The 13,956-nt window shown below is 43.1% G+C and overlaps 1 protein-coding gene across 14 annotated transcripts in view; it reads left to right on the top strand.

Annotated features, from left to right (window-relative positions):
- The window catches only part of USP54 (ubiquitin specific peptidase 54), a 239,391-nt gene that overhangs the window by 158,555 nt on the left and 66,880 nt on the right, over positions 1-13,956 (top strand). For all 14 annotated transcript variants that reach the window (XR_004646575.1, XM_034777055.1, XM_034777047.1 and 11 more), the window contains one exon: positions 2,562-2,667. Coding sequence is in view for 13 of the 14 variants with exons in the window: in XM_034777055.1 (XP_034632946.1) it covers positions 2,562-2,667 (106 nt within the window). In the remaining variant the exon portion in view is untranslated. The remainder of the gene's footprint in view (positions 1-2,561; positions 2,668-13,956) is intronic.

Raw genomic sequence — 13,956 nt, 5'->3', positions numbered from 1 at the left:
GATGTAGATCAAGAATTTAGGTTCATTGACAGAGCTGTAGAGATAGAGGACTGTTTATGACAGGGAGTTACTCAGAACAGAGAAACAGGTACTTGAAGAACTGTGTTAAGGAACAAGACTGGAAAGGAGTAGTGCTACAGTTCAGGGCTGAAGAACATTGGTGCCCAGAACTGAAACAGAAAAGAGTAATGCAGGCCACGATTGAATTGCACTGGTAAAACTGTGTGGTGGGCTGAACTGAAATATCAAAGGATAGTTCAGGTTCACTTTCATCAGCATTAAACCAATTTTTTTAAATTAGCATTTCTGTGGTTCATATGCATGAAATCTTTCCTGTCAGATTCTTTCAACACTGTTTCTGCTGCAAAGCTACTTTATCTTGGTTCCTAACAGTATTTCAATCTCATTATAGGGTTTCAGTTTAAACAGAGATTTACCTGTAAAATCCTAGTACCACATTTAGACTAGGATGTGTCAGTAAATATTTAAGTGGAAAACCGAGAGTTATTGTTTGAAACTTTTAGCTTCACACAGCAGCTTCATGCTGTTTCTGCACATGAAGTTAGCTAAGAAAGGAAGAAAAAATCAGTTTCACACATACAGAATGGGAAGAGACTGTCTAGGAAGGAGTACGGCAGAAAGGGATGTAGGGGTTATAGTGGACCACAAGCTAAATATGAGTCAACAGTGTGATGCTGTTGCAAAAAAAGCAAACATGATTCTGGGATGTATTAACAGGTGTGTTGTGAGCAAGACACGAGAAGTCATTCTTCCGCTCTACTCTGCTCTGGTTAGGCCTCAGCTGGAGTATTGTGTCCAGTTCTGGGCACCGCATTTTAAAAAAGATGTGGAGAAATTGGAAAGGGTCCAGAGAAGAGCAACAAGAATGATTAAAGGTCTTGAGAACATGACCTATGAAGGAAGGCTGAAAGAATTGGGTTTGTTTAGCTTGGAAAAGAGAAGACTGAGAGGGGACATGATAGCAGTTTTCAGGTATTTAAAAGGGTGTCATAAGGAGGAGGGAGAAAACTTGTTCACCTTAGCCTCTAAGGATAGAACAAGAAGCAATGGGCTTAAACTGCAGCAAGGGAGGTCTAGGTTGGACATTAGGAAAAAGTTCCTAACTGTCAGGGTGGTTAAACACTGGAATAAATTGCCTAGGGAGGTTGTGGAATCTCCATCTCTGGAGATATTTAAGAGTAGGTTAGATAAATGTCTATCAGGGATGGTCTAGACAGTATTTGGTCCTGCCATGCGGGCAGGGGACTGGACTCGATGACCTCTCGAGATCCCTTCCAGTCCTAGAATCTATGAATCTATGAAAAAAATCTATGAATGAATGAATGAATAAAAATAATAGCTAAAAATATTTGCTCCAAATAAATAAAGAAAAAAATGCATGAAGTCTTGGCTCCAGCCATCTAACAATTCTGTTGAATACACATTTAGGAAAATAGCACATTTTCCTTTCTCCAAATGCTGGTGACACAAATGATTACCCACAAGAAAGTAACCAGAGATGATAAAAGGCTGAGGTTACCATCTATTTTTGTAAAAAGTAACAGAGGGTCCTGTGGCACCTGATACTTGACATCTATTTTCAAAATCTTGATTGAGATGGAAATAAATTAACTGCCCACCTGCTGCCCAGGATAAAAGCCGTGCAGCGGAGGAGTGAAAAGGGATTTGGATACTGTCTTGAAAATCAGAAATAGCTTCTGTCATGCAAATTAGTGGGGGGAAATTATGATTGATAGTATATCAAAAAGGTTGTGAGCATATGCTGTATTCCGCCTTGTGCTGCTACCATTTAGGTGAACTTTCTGGCTGACATTGGTTTTATTAACTTAAAATATGAATATTTAATGTTTGTCATAAGAATTTCAAATGAGATTAACATTTTTATTTGGGACTGTACCGTTTCAAGGAACACAATGAACATAAAAATCATGCTGTGTTTATGTACGTTCTTTATGTACGTTGCTTATACTAAAACTGTTAACTTTAAAATATAATTTACTTTTTTCCATTAATGCTGTTTGTTTCCTTTTTGCATCTTTCAACTTGGACAGTGCAATTAAATGTCTGCTTCACTGTTGCTTATAATTTCATCTATACGATTTCACCTATATACGCTCTTGTGTAACAGCATAGTGCTGCTGTGGTTGGGTTGCAAATTCTGTAGGGAACCACTTATTTGCTGTAAAAATGTGTTTTAATTGGAAGTTAAATATTCCTTGAAACATTTCTGTTAAATTTTGTCTTAAAATCTCAAATTTGAGACCAAACCTGAATTGTCTGTCATCTCTCTTTAACTTACCATTTTCTTTCTGCAACATAGTCACAGAAAATGCATGAATCCACTACTGAAACGTGGCGGTTTTACACATTAAAATATTTTCAAAATAAATAAAAATTAATTGCAAAAATAAGCAATTACAATATGATAGCTGTTTTTACTTTCTCAGCTTTCTAATTGTGGCATAAATGCTAAATGAAAATGTGTATTTATTCAACTTTTTAAATAAACTTTTCTCCTCCATGCTGTCCTCGAACTGAAGCAATCAAGCTATTTGCATGCTGGAGAGACGAGAGAAACCCACTCCGGATATGTTTGGAGAGTTACTACAGAATGCCAGCACCATGGGAGACCTGCGAAACTGTCCAGTGAGTATGCTTAGCTTGACTTTTTAACATAAGCAAAAGACAGAAGAGGGATAGTAGTGTCTACTGTTATGTGTCTCTGACTACAAAGGGTTTTAAAGATTTAGCTCATCACAATGCTAGAGGTGTCAGAGATGGATGGACCAATTTCCTTTGTGGGTAAGACTTCCAGTAGGTTTTATGACCCTTTGGGTAGGGGGAAAAGAAAAGCTGTTATCTGGGCCCACTCTTTGACAGCTGGAATTACTGGGACATAAGTTATGGATCGAGGTCAGAGAAGAAAGCAGACATTGTGAGGAGCAGGAGTTACAAAATCTCATACAAAGAAACAGAAATGATAGTCAATCGTGGAAGCCGTTTTCCATTACTGGAGGGCTATTTTATGTTGCAGCACTCTTAGCATATAGCCATCTGACATCTGCTGGGAGACAATACAGCAGTGCACAGACAATCCAGGAAGTTTTTGGAGAGTGTTGAGGACAACTTCCTGGTGCAACTACTGGAGGAACCAACCAGGGGCCATTCTCCTTTTGACTTGCTGCTTATAAACAGAGAAGAATTCTTAGGGGAGGTAGAAGTGGGTGGCAACCTGGGCAAACTTGACCATGAGATGGTTAAGTTCAGGATCCTGACAAAAGGAAGAAAGGAGAGTAGCAAAATACGGACCCTGGACTTCAGAAAAGCAGACTGACTCCCTTAGGGAACTGATGTGCAGGATTCCCTGGAAGGTTAATATGAGGGGGAAAGGAGTCCAGGAAAGCTGGCTGTATTTTAAAGAAGACTTATTGAGGGCGCAGGAACAAACCATCCCGATGTGCAGAAATAATAGCAAATATGGCAGGCGACCAGCTTGGCTTAACAGTGAAATCTTCAGTGATCTTAAACACAAAAAGGAAGCTTACACGAAGTGGAAACTTGGTCAGATGACTAGAGAGGAGTATAAAAATATTGCTTGAGCATGCAGAGGTGTAATCAGGAAGGCGAAAACACAACTGGAGTTGCAGCTAGCAAGGGATGTGAAGGGTAACAAGAAGGGTTTCTAGAGGTATATTAGCAACAAAAAAAGTTCAGGGAAAATGTGGGACCCTTAATGAATGGGGGAGGCAACCTAGAGACAGATGATGTGGAAAAAGCTGAAATACTCAATGCTTTTTTTGCCTCGGTCTTCACAGAGAAGGTCAGCTCCCAGAATGCTGCACTGGGCAGCACAGTACGGGGAGGAGGTTAGCAATCCTAAGTGGTGAAAGAACAGGTTAAGGACTATTTAGAAAAGCTGGACATGCACAAGTCCATGGGTCCAGATCTAATGCATCTAAGGGTGCTCAGGGAATTGGCTGATGTGATTGCAGAGCCATGGGCCATTACCTCTGAAAACTTATGGTGATCGGGGGAGATCCCGGACGATTGGAAAAAGACAAATATAGTGCCCATCTTTAGAAAGGGGAAGAAGGAGAATCCAGGGAACTACAGACAGGTCAGCCTCACCTCAGTCCCTGGAAAAATCATGGAGCAGGTCCTCAAGGAATCCATTTTGAAGCACTTGGAGGAGAGGAAGGTGATCAGGAACAGTCAACATGGATTCACTAAGGGCAAGTCATGCCTGACCAACGTGATTGCCTTCTATGATGAGATAACTGGCTCTGTGGATATAGGGAAAGCAGTGGACGTGATATATTTTGACTTTAGCAAAGCTTTTGATATGGTCTCCCACAGTATTCTTGCCACCAAGTTAAAAAAGTATGGATTGGATGAATGGACTATAAGGTGGATAGAAAGCTGGCTAGATTGTCGGTCTCAACGGGTAGTGATCAATGGCTCCATGTCTAGTTGGCAGCCGGGTATTAAGCGGAGTACCCCAGGGGTCGATCCTGGGCCTGGTTTTGTTCAACATCTTTATTAATTATCTGTATGATGGGATAGATTGCACCCTCAGCAAGTTCGCAGATGACACTAATTTGGGGGGAGAGATAGATACACTGGAGGGTAGGGATAGGGTCCAGAGTGACCTAGAAATAATTGGAGGATTGGGGCAAAAGAAATCTGATGAGGTTCAACAAGGACAAGTGCAGAGTTCTGCACTTAGGACGGAAGAATCCCATGCACCGCTACAGGCTGGAGACCGACTGGCTAAGCAGCAGTTCTGCAGAAAAGGACCTGGGGATTCCAGTGGATGAGAAGCTGGATATGTGTTGTCAGTGTGCCCTTGTTGCCAAGAAGGCTAACGGCATATTGGGCTGCATTAATAGGCGCATTGCCAGCAGATCGGGGGAAGTGATTATTCCCCTCTATTCGGCACTGGTGAGGCCACATCTGGAGTATTGCATCCAGTTTTGGGTCTCCCACTACAGAAAGGATGTGGACAAATTGTAGAGAGCCCAGCAGAGGGAAATGAAAATGATTAGGTGGCTGGGGCACATGACTTATGAGGAGAGGCTGAGGGAACTGGCCTTCTTTAGTCTGCAGAAGAGAAGAGTGAGGGGGGATTTGATAGCAGCCTTCAACTATGTGAATGGGGGTTCCAAAGAGGCTGGAGCTCGGTTGTTCTCAGTGGTGGCAGATGACAGAATAAGGAGCAATGATCTCAAGTTGCAATGTGGGAGGTCTAGGTTGGATATTAGGAAACACTATTTAACTAGGAGGGTGGTGAAGCACTGGAATGGGTTACATAGGGAAGTGGTGGAATCTCCATCCTTAGAGGTTTTTAAGGCCCTGCTTGACAAAGCCCTGGCTGGGATGATTTAGTTGGTGTTAGTCCTGCTTTGAGCAGGGGGTTGGACTAGATGACCTCCTGAGGTCTCTTCCAACCCTAATCATCTATGATCTTAGGCTTAGGACAGTATTTCCACTATGAAGACAATTCTCATGGTGATGCTTTTGGTGAAGCTTACAGCATAATACCAGTATGCTTCATGAGCAACAGCAGCATGGGAAGAGATAGGAGTTTACTTCCAGTAGAATTCATTTGACATTGCTGTGTTATAACACAGATAGTATAGCTTCCATGTCAGCCATTCTATTCTGTTCATGTCCCTAGGTGCATAGGTAAGATTTCATTTCAACTGGGCTCACAAGTTTCAGTATAAGGAATGGAACTGTGCTTTTCTCTTGGGCCATGTCATTAAAGGGCTTTTGGAGTGGAGAAGGAGTAAAAGCATAATTAGGAGTTTTGAGGAAAACTGGTATTTAACCTTGTAAAAGCAGTTCTTTGCACATGTCCGGCTAGCCTTCGTGTACTGTGCTACCACAAGCCATACAAAAATACAGTTGGATTCTTTTAAGTTCAACATATGGCAGTGAATGAAATTTTAGGGTATCTATTTAGTTCTATAAATGTACACGGTATTTTGCAGCACAAATGGAGTGATATTTCTTACTCATAAGAGCTCACAGTCTAAGGCCATGATCCTGCAAAGACTTTTGCATGTGCTTAACTTGAAACACATACAGGGTCAGGACTGAATTAGTAGCTAGGAGAAGGATGAGCAAACTACTTGATGCATTTTGGTGACTATAAGCCACTGTTGTAAATTATTGCTGTTGTTAAAAATATAGCTTTGTGTAGTCTTGGAATATGAGTCTTGTCAGATCCTCAATGGAGTTTAGTGGTGAACCTTTGTGAGAAGAAGGAGAAGAAACTGGCATTGATTGTAGCAGAAATTGTAACAACCGCATTAACCAAGGCTGTGTCAGCATTTCCATTCTAACCCTCTGCTTTTCAGTTGCTTATAACCAGGCCCGGCACCAGCGCAGCAAGCAGGTACTTGGGGTGGCCAATGGAAAGGGGCGGCACGTCCGGCTCTTTGGCGGCAATTCGGCGGCGGGTCCCTCAGTCCCTCTAGTAGGGAAGGACCTGCCGCAGAATTGCCACCGAAGAATGAAGCAGTGGCAGTAGAGGTGTTGCTGAAGTGCCGCGGATCGCGTCCTTTTGTTTAGTTTTTTTTCTGCCGCTTGGGGTGGCAAAAACACTGGAGCCAGCCCTGCTTATAACTTTCTGAAACTTTCACCTTTCCTACTGAAATTTTCCATGCTTAGTCTCTGCCAACGGTGAATGTCTCCTTTTTGGAAAGTTGGAGTAAAAATGCTTTGGCTCTTTGAGAATGAAAGTAGATAAATATGTAAAAGTTACAATTTAGTAAGAATATAGCCTTTGTGGAAGACAAGAGCCCTTTGATTGATCTGATGTGAATTCTTTGGTTTGACTAAATTGTTTGCTAATTGCTGCTCCTTCCTCTGTTGTTATCCTCACCTTACTTTTTGGCTTTATTTAACGATCTGGGGAGCCATCCTGAGGTGGCTAGGTTAAAAGTAGCACCTCCTGTAATGCAAGAGAGGAATCACTGTATCAGGACTCAACATTCCTTCCTCTCTATCAGAAAGTTATGAATTTAGCTGAGCTCCTTCAGTATGGCTCAGTAGCATTTCAAACAGATGGGAGAAGAGAGGAAGAGAATTGCAGGTAAGGTAATTGAGTTGCCCCGAGGGAGGCCACACAAATTCCTGTAGTTAACTTCAGCCACCTGAATGACATTTGGAAAATAGAATATCTGAATATATGTGTCCTTCTCTCTCCCTAAGATGTAAATATCCCAGATTTCAGTGTTTGGAAAAGGGCTTTCCCCCCACCCCACCCCCACTACCTTGCTTTTGGCTGACTTATTACTAACCCCCAAAAAGATGACTTGGAAAACTCAAGCTATGCTCTCTTGAGTTGGTTGGACTGAAAGATACTATAGTGAAGCTTGCAAAGAGAATCCTGATGAATTAATCTTATAAAGCAAGCCACCTTTGTAAATTGCTGTTGAGAGGAAGAGGTCCTGTAAGATCTTTCATTCCCTGGATAAAGTGTCAGGCGTGATTAGATCCAGTGGTGAAACAGGCCTCTTGGCAATGAGAAGCCTTTTATGAAAAGGGTTTTTTGTCCTGAGAATCTCTGCAAAGCAGCCTAAAGTGACTTGACATTGAGGGTAATGAGGGTGATACAGTAACTCTGGCAAGGCTAAATAGAAAGCTTTTTAATTTTGTATTGCTTGTTGGAATTGCAGTCATCATCTCTTATTTTGGATGGGAAACTTTTTTCCAGTATGTTGAAAATGCTCCTGATCACAACCCTTTTGTGTGTGTGTGTGTGTGTGTGTGTGTGTGTGTGTGTGTGTACTTGCACAAATTTTTTTTTACTATTTATTTATTTAGGAAGTATTAATAGGTTTACAAATCCTCGCCGCATAAGTATCAGAAACAAAATGGTAATGATTTGCATCCGAAGAAGTGGGCTGTAGTCCACGAAAGCTTATGCTCTAATAAATTTGTTAGTCTCTAAGGTGCCACAAGTACTCCTGTTCTTTTAACAGTGAGCTTATGTTTAAAGAGAACATTATACAGGAAAATAGTCATCAAATCTCTATTTAACAGGGTGTTACCATATTACAGAGTGAGCATCGATTTTATTAGATTGAGTGAAATCTCTGATTACACATACTCAACACACCAGGTATCTCTATCAAATGTTAATATTTAAAAAAATTGGACAGGTGTGCTGTTTTATTTTGCAGGTGAACATACTTGTCTGAGTACTGAATAAAAGGTAACCAAATATCTAAGTATCTATTTGTCCTGTCTGTTTTGCTGGGTATATAACTGATGCATTAATTTTTCCGTAACAACCTCCCATATATTTTGAACCATTCCTCTATGGTTGGACTATTTTTCTTTTTATATAGAGAAGCTATCAGTAGCCGAGCAGCTACTAGCAGATGAGAGATTAATTCTCTATTTTCTTTTGTATGCCCATTGCTTCTAGGAAGCCCAAGAAGGATTACCAAAGGGCCATTTGGTAATAAATATCCAACACTTTGTAATACTTGGTTACAGATTGCATCCCAGTACTACCTAATGACTGGACATAGCCACAATATGTGCATTAAATCTCCTCTTTCACAGTTTCTCTAATATTTGTCCCTATTCAATCTCTCTCTATTTTTTAAATTGTCTGGTGTGAGGAATTATTGAAACAAAATCTTAAATAAATTTTCTCGTTGAGTGATTGTGCATGTCCTTTCTACTGCAGGTGTCTGTGCGCTCCAGTGCACAATTGGAAAGCTTTTACCCTTAGGAGTACCCATCAGGGCTGCTTTAGCGCCCTCTGCTGTCTTGCATACATCATGCAGGCATAAAGGGGTGAGCTGCCCTATACTCCCCAGTTCCTTCCTACCACCTGTGATGGCTGTTGGATCTCCCTATCCTTGCTACTTCAAGTCTTTTTCAATAACTGTATATAATACCATGTATAGTTAGTATAGTTAGTTTGTAAATATTAAAAAGTTGGTTTTGTTTTTTTTGTTTTGGTGGATTCCAGCACCCAGAGGTATGCTGTGCTTTCCAGGTTGCAAGTTATGCCACTCTTGCAGCAAGGCTATGCCAAATAGTGACCCTCACCCTAGCTGCCTTAAGTGCTTGGGGGAGGCTCACGTGAGCAATAAGTATGGTGTTTGTAATGGCTTTAAGCCCTGTTTGAAAAAAAAATGGGGCAGCCAGATTGAAATATCTGCTCATGGAATTGGCGCTATGGCCTCCATCTGAGCCCTCTTCATTGATCCTGGGTACTGAACACCTCAGCGTCTGTCAACGCACCTCCAGCTCTTCTAGTATCGAGAGGCAGATCGTCGTGTCTTGTACTGAAGAAGAGGCATCAGAAACTGGACTCAGTACTGGGGTCATTGAGAGAATCAAAGAGGATGAACTCTGCTAAGGAGTCGAGAGGGCGTTCAAAGAGGAAGCACTGCCCCATGCACATCTCTAAACAGGGGAGTTTATTGACTCCAGAGCCCAGTGGGACCTGTAAAGACTGACTCCCAACACTCCTTCATTGGCATCACCTCATGTCTTGGTACCGCATATTATCTTCCTGGTGCTGTTTACTCCTGAGGCCTTTGAAGCTGTGAGAGAGCTGTTGGAATCTCTTGGTGCTGATGTCACCAGTTGTTCAAGAGGCTTGCCCAGCACCAGTGCCCAGGGTACTGCCTCCTGTGCCTTCATCTCCGCACCGACTAGCTCCACTGGATGCAGCCATCAGGGCACCAGTGAGGCCAGCTCTGTCAAGAGGAAAGCCACAGAAGATATCCCTGGTTCCGTTTGAGTCTGAACTGCCTTCCCTGATACCGACTGGTCTCACTGCCTTGGTCTCAAAGAGAAGCTTCTCATCATCAGGCTTTGAAGTAGGTTCCTATGTGTCCCAATATAGCTGGTCCCTTCAGGAGGGATATGCCACCTGCCTGCCCTGGTTTCTGTCCCAGTTCCAGCAGGGCGCTTTCAGGAGGGACCCTTGGTCTAAGCATAGCTGGGGTCCAGGGCCATACAGTGGCCGTTCTGGAACCTGTGGGGTCCCTCCACAGTCAATAACATCTCCGCAGCCATGTCAGCTGGCTCCATCTTCTGAGCGTTGGAAGTATCATTGCCACAAACGTAGCATTCGTACTGAGCCTGGCACTGAGCAGAGTCAGGATCCCTCTTGCAAGCAGCTACAAGAGGACCAGAAGCTGGATCAGCCTAATACCGTTAGCATCCTCTTCCTCATCTGCTGATGACACAGTTATGTCGGAGCCTATTTCTCCATCTCTGGAGGAGGGAGGGATAGCTCAGTGGTTTGAGCATTGGCCTGCTAAACCCAGGGTTGTGAGTTCAATCCTTGAGGGGGCTGCTTAGGGATCTGGGGCAAAATCAGTACTTGGTCCTGCTAATGAAGGCAGGGGCTGGACTCGATGACCTTTTGGGGTCCCTTCCAGTTCTATGAGATAAGTATATCTCCATATATATTTTTTTAATTATTTTAAGACCCATCAGGAGCTGTTGAGGGGGTTGACTATGGCAATTGATATCCATCCAGAGGAGGTCCGGGAAAAATCCCTCTAGCTGGTGGACATTCTAACATCTGAGGCTTCAGCTAGACTAGTGCTGCCAATGAATGAGGTTATCTTAGAGCCTATCAAGATCCTCTGACAGACCCCAGGTTTTCTGCCTCCAATGGCTAAAAGAGTGGAGAGAAGCTACTAAGTCCCCCACTGAGAGTTCAAGCACTTGTATAACCATCTTCTTTCAGGCTCCCTTGTATTTGCAGTGGCCAATGAAAAGGAGTGACAGGGACACCAGGACTCAACCCCGAAGAATAAAGAGGACAAGAAGCTGGACTTACTTGGAAGGAACATTTATTCCACAGATCTATTACAGCTTTGCATTGTGAACCAGCAAGCTTTGCTAGGACGCTGTGATTTCACTCTGTGGGATACAGTTCTGAAATTTAAAGACAGAAAGAAGTGAGAGATTTCTTGCAGTGCAAAGCCTCATTCTAGACTTCAAGACTTATCCTCTCACCATGGTGAGCTACTATTTAAGACTGCTGGGGCATCTTGCGATTTTTGGCCCTGGACCATCTTGCAACAGGGTACATCAATAGAAAGAGGTATTTCTCTATGGTATTGCAGACGCTTGTAGATCACCGTGGGCATTTCACTGGCATCAACGTGGGGTGGTCCGGGAAGGTGCATGCCGCACTCATCTTCAGGAACACTGTCCTGTACGGAAAGATGCAAGCAGGGACTTTCCTTCCAGACCAGAAGATTCCAGTGGGGGATGTTGAAAATGCTAGTAGTGATCCGGGGAGACCCAGCATCCCCTTACAGCCATGGCTTATGAAGCCTTACGCGGGAAACCTGGACAGCAGCAAGGAGCACTTTAGCAGTAGGCTGGGCAGGTGCAGAATGACCACTGAATGTGCCTTTGGCTAACTAAAAGCACACAGGTGCTGCCTTCATAGCAGGTTAGACCTAAATGAGGAAAATATTCCCATGGTCATAGCAGCCAACTGTGCACTCCATAATATTTGTGAGGCTAAGGGTGAAAAGTTTGCCCCGGGCTGGAGCACGGAGGCAGATTGTGTGGCGACAGTATTTGAGCAGCCAGATACCAGCGCTATTAAAGGGGCACAATGAATCAGGGGGGGTTGAGGTGCCATTTTGACAATGAGATCCAGTAATGTATTTATACATTTTATACAACACTCTTGCCATGCTTTGTTAACTTGCTACCTTGCATGAAAATTTTGATGATTCCTGACTGATTTGTACTCAGCGATCGATCAAATTGCCACTGTGTATTAATTCCAGCAGCAACCACCACGTATAGGAGACAAATAAAGATTGGCTATCCACTGGGTCCTGGGCGGTGGAGGTGGGGTCACTGCCGAGGATGACGTCCAACTCCTTATAGAAGCGGCAGGTCTTTGGTGCAGCACCACAGTGACGGTTTGACTCCCTGGCCTTCTGGTGTGCCTGCCTCAGCTCCTTTATCTTCACATGGCACTGTTGTGTTGTCCCCTTTGTAGCCCTTATTCAACATGCCATGAAAAATCTGACTGTAGGTATCAAATGGGCATCAACGGATGGATCATGTGATGATTACACTGTTCTACAGCCAAAATGCTTCTGAAATAAATGTAGTCAAACTTTACTAATCCTGGGTCACTGAGAAAGAAAATGGTGCTTAAAATTGTTGATTGGCTCTAGTTTTCAAGATATGCTATTGGGTCAGTATATACGACCCTTGACTTGGGAATGGCGGAGGATAAGTGAGTTATAAAGGGAAGGGATCTCAATTTAAACCAGAAATGACTAAAATACATCTTTGACTGGATCTATGAATAAATCTATGACTGGGTTTGGGCAGTACTTGCTTTTTAGGCAAAACAATGAATGATGCAATCTGAAGCTGGTATTGCGTCATACATGATACGAATTGCATCATGTTATTCCTAGAAGTCATGGATGATGCAATCATAATGAAGCTTACATCACTCTGTTGAACAAATTGCCCTATATCAGCTCTAGAAATCATACAGTGTTGTGCTCTCTTATTTGTCAGTGTTTGATTTTGCAAAGGGACACATTTCTGTTTAGCCAAAGTGAGCAGAGATGCCTCGTACTTGTGTGAACAGTGCAGATAACTTCTGCTATGTTTGTGGTGAAGTGACTTTTGCATCACAAAAGCGTAGTATAACCACTATGGTTAAGAAAGCCTATCACCTTTATTTTGGCTGCAGAACTGGGGATCAGGACAAGAGGTGGGCCCCACACATATGCTGCAACACTTGTGCAACAAATCTTCGCCAGTGGTTGAACAGGAAAAGGAAGTCTATGCCTTTTGCAATGCTAATGATTTGGAGAGAGCCAACAGATCATACCAGCAATTGTTACTTCTGCATGGTGCCTCCAGTTGGGAAAGGTGTGTCAAAGAAGAAAAAGTGGACTGTGCATTATCCAAACATTCCATCAGCTATACGCCCAGTACCCCACGGAGAAGGACTGCCGGTTCCTGATGCACCAAAATCATTCTCACTTGAGTCAGATGAGGAAGAGGATGAAACTTCTGGTCCTGAACCATCAATGTCAAAGGACCCACATTTTCTCCCATCCTCCTCCTCTGACCCACACCTCATAACACAAGGTGAACTGAATGACCTTGTCAGGGATTTGGAACTACCCAAGAGTAAGGCAGAGCTGTTGGGCTCCAGACTACAGCAGTGGAATCTCCTGGCAGGTGATGTTAGGGTTTCCATGTTCCGTGACCGTCAAAAGGATCTTGTCCCATTCTTCTTCACGGAAGGTGATCTTGTAGCCTGCAACAACATCGATGGTGTGATGGCAGCCCTCAACATCGTTCACGATCCAGATGAGTGGAGACTGTTCATTGATTCATCGAAGACGAGTCTTAAAGCTGTTTTACTGCATAATGGCAATGTTTTGCCATCAATTCTAGTTGGTCATGCAGTCCATATGAAGGAAACCTATGACAACATGAAACAACTTTTGAGGTGCATAAACTATGACCAACATCAGTGGCAGCTTTGTGGCGATTTGAAGGTTGTTGCTCTCTTGCTTGGTCTGCAAACTGGATACACAAAGTACTGCTGTTTTCTCTGCGAATGGGATAGTTGTGCAAGAGATTCCCACTACGTCAAGAAAGATTGGCCACTCCGACGGTCATTGGAGCCTGGGAGGAAAAGTGTTCAGCATCCACCACTTGTTGAATCAAGGAAGATTTTGTTACCACCCTTACACATCAAGCTGGGTCTGATGAAGAACTTTGTCAAGGCCATTGACAAAACACAAGCAGCTTTCAAATACCTCTGTGGAAAATTTCAAAGGTTAAGTGAAGCTAAGATAAAGGAAGGTGTCTTTGTTGGTCCTCAGATTCGTGAACTTCTTTGAGATGATGCATTTGACCATGCACTGCGTGGCAAGGAAA

Source organism: Trachemys scripta, chromosome 7 (assembly GCF_013100865.1).
Source record: "Trachemys scripta elegans isolate TJP31775 chromosome 7, CAS_Tse_1.0, whole genome shotgun sequence".
NCBI classification, from domain to species: Eukaryota; Metazoa; Chordata; order Testudines; family Emydidae; genus Trachemys; species Trachemys scripta.
This window is presented reverse-complemented; position numbering and strand designations above follow the sequence as displayed.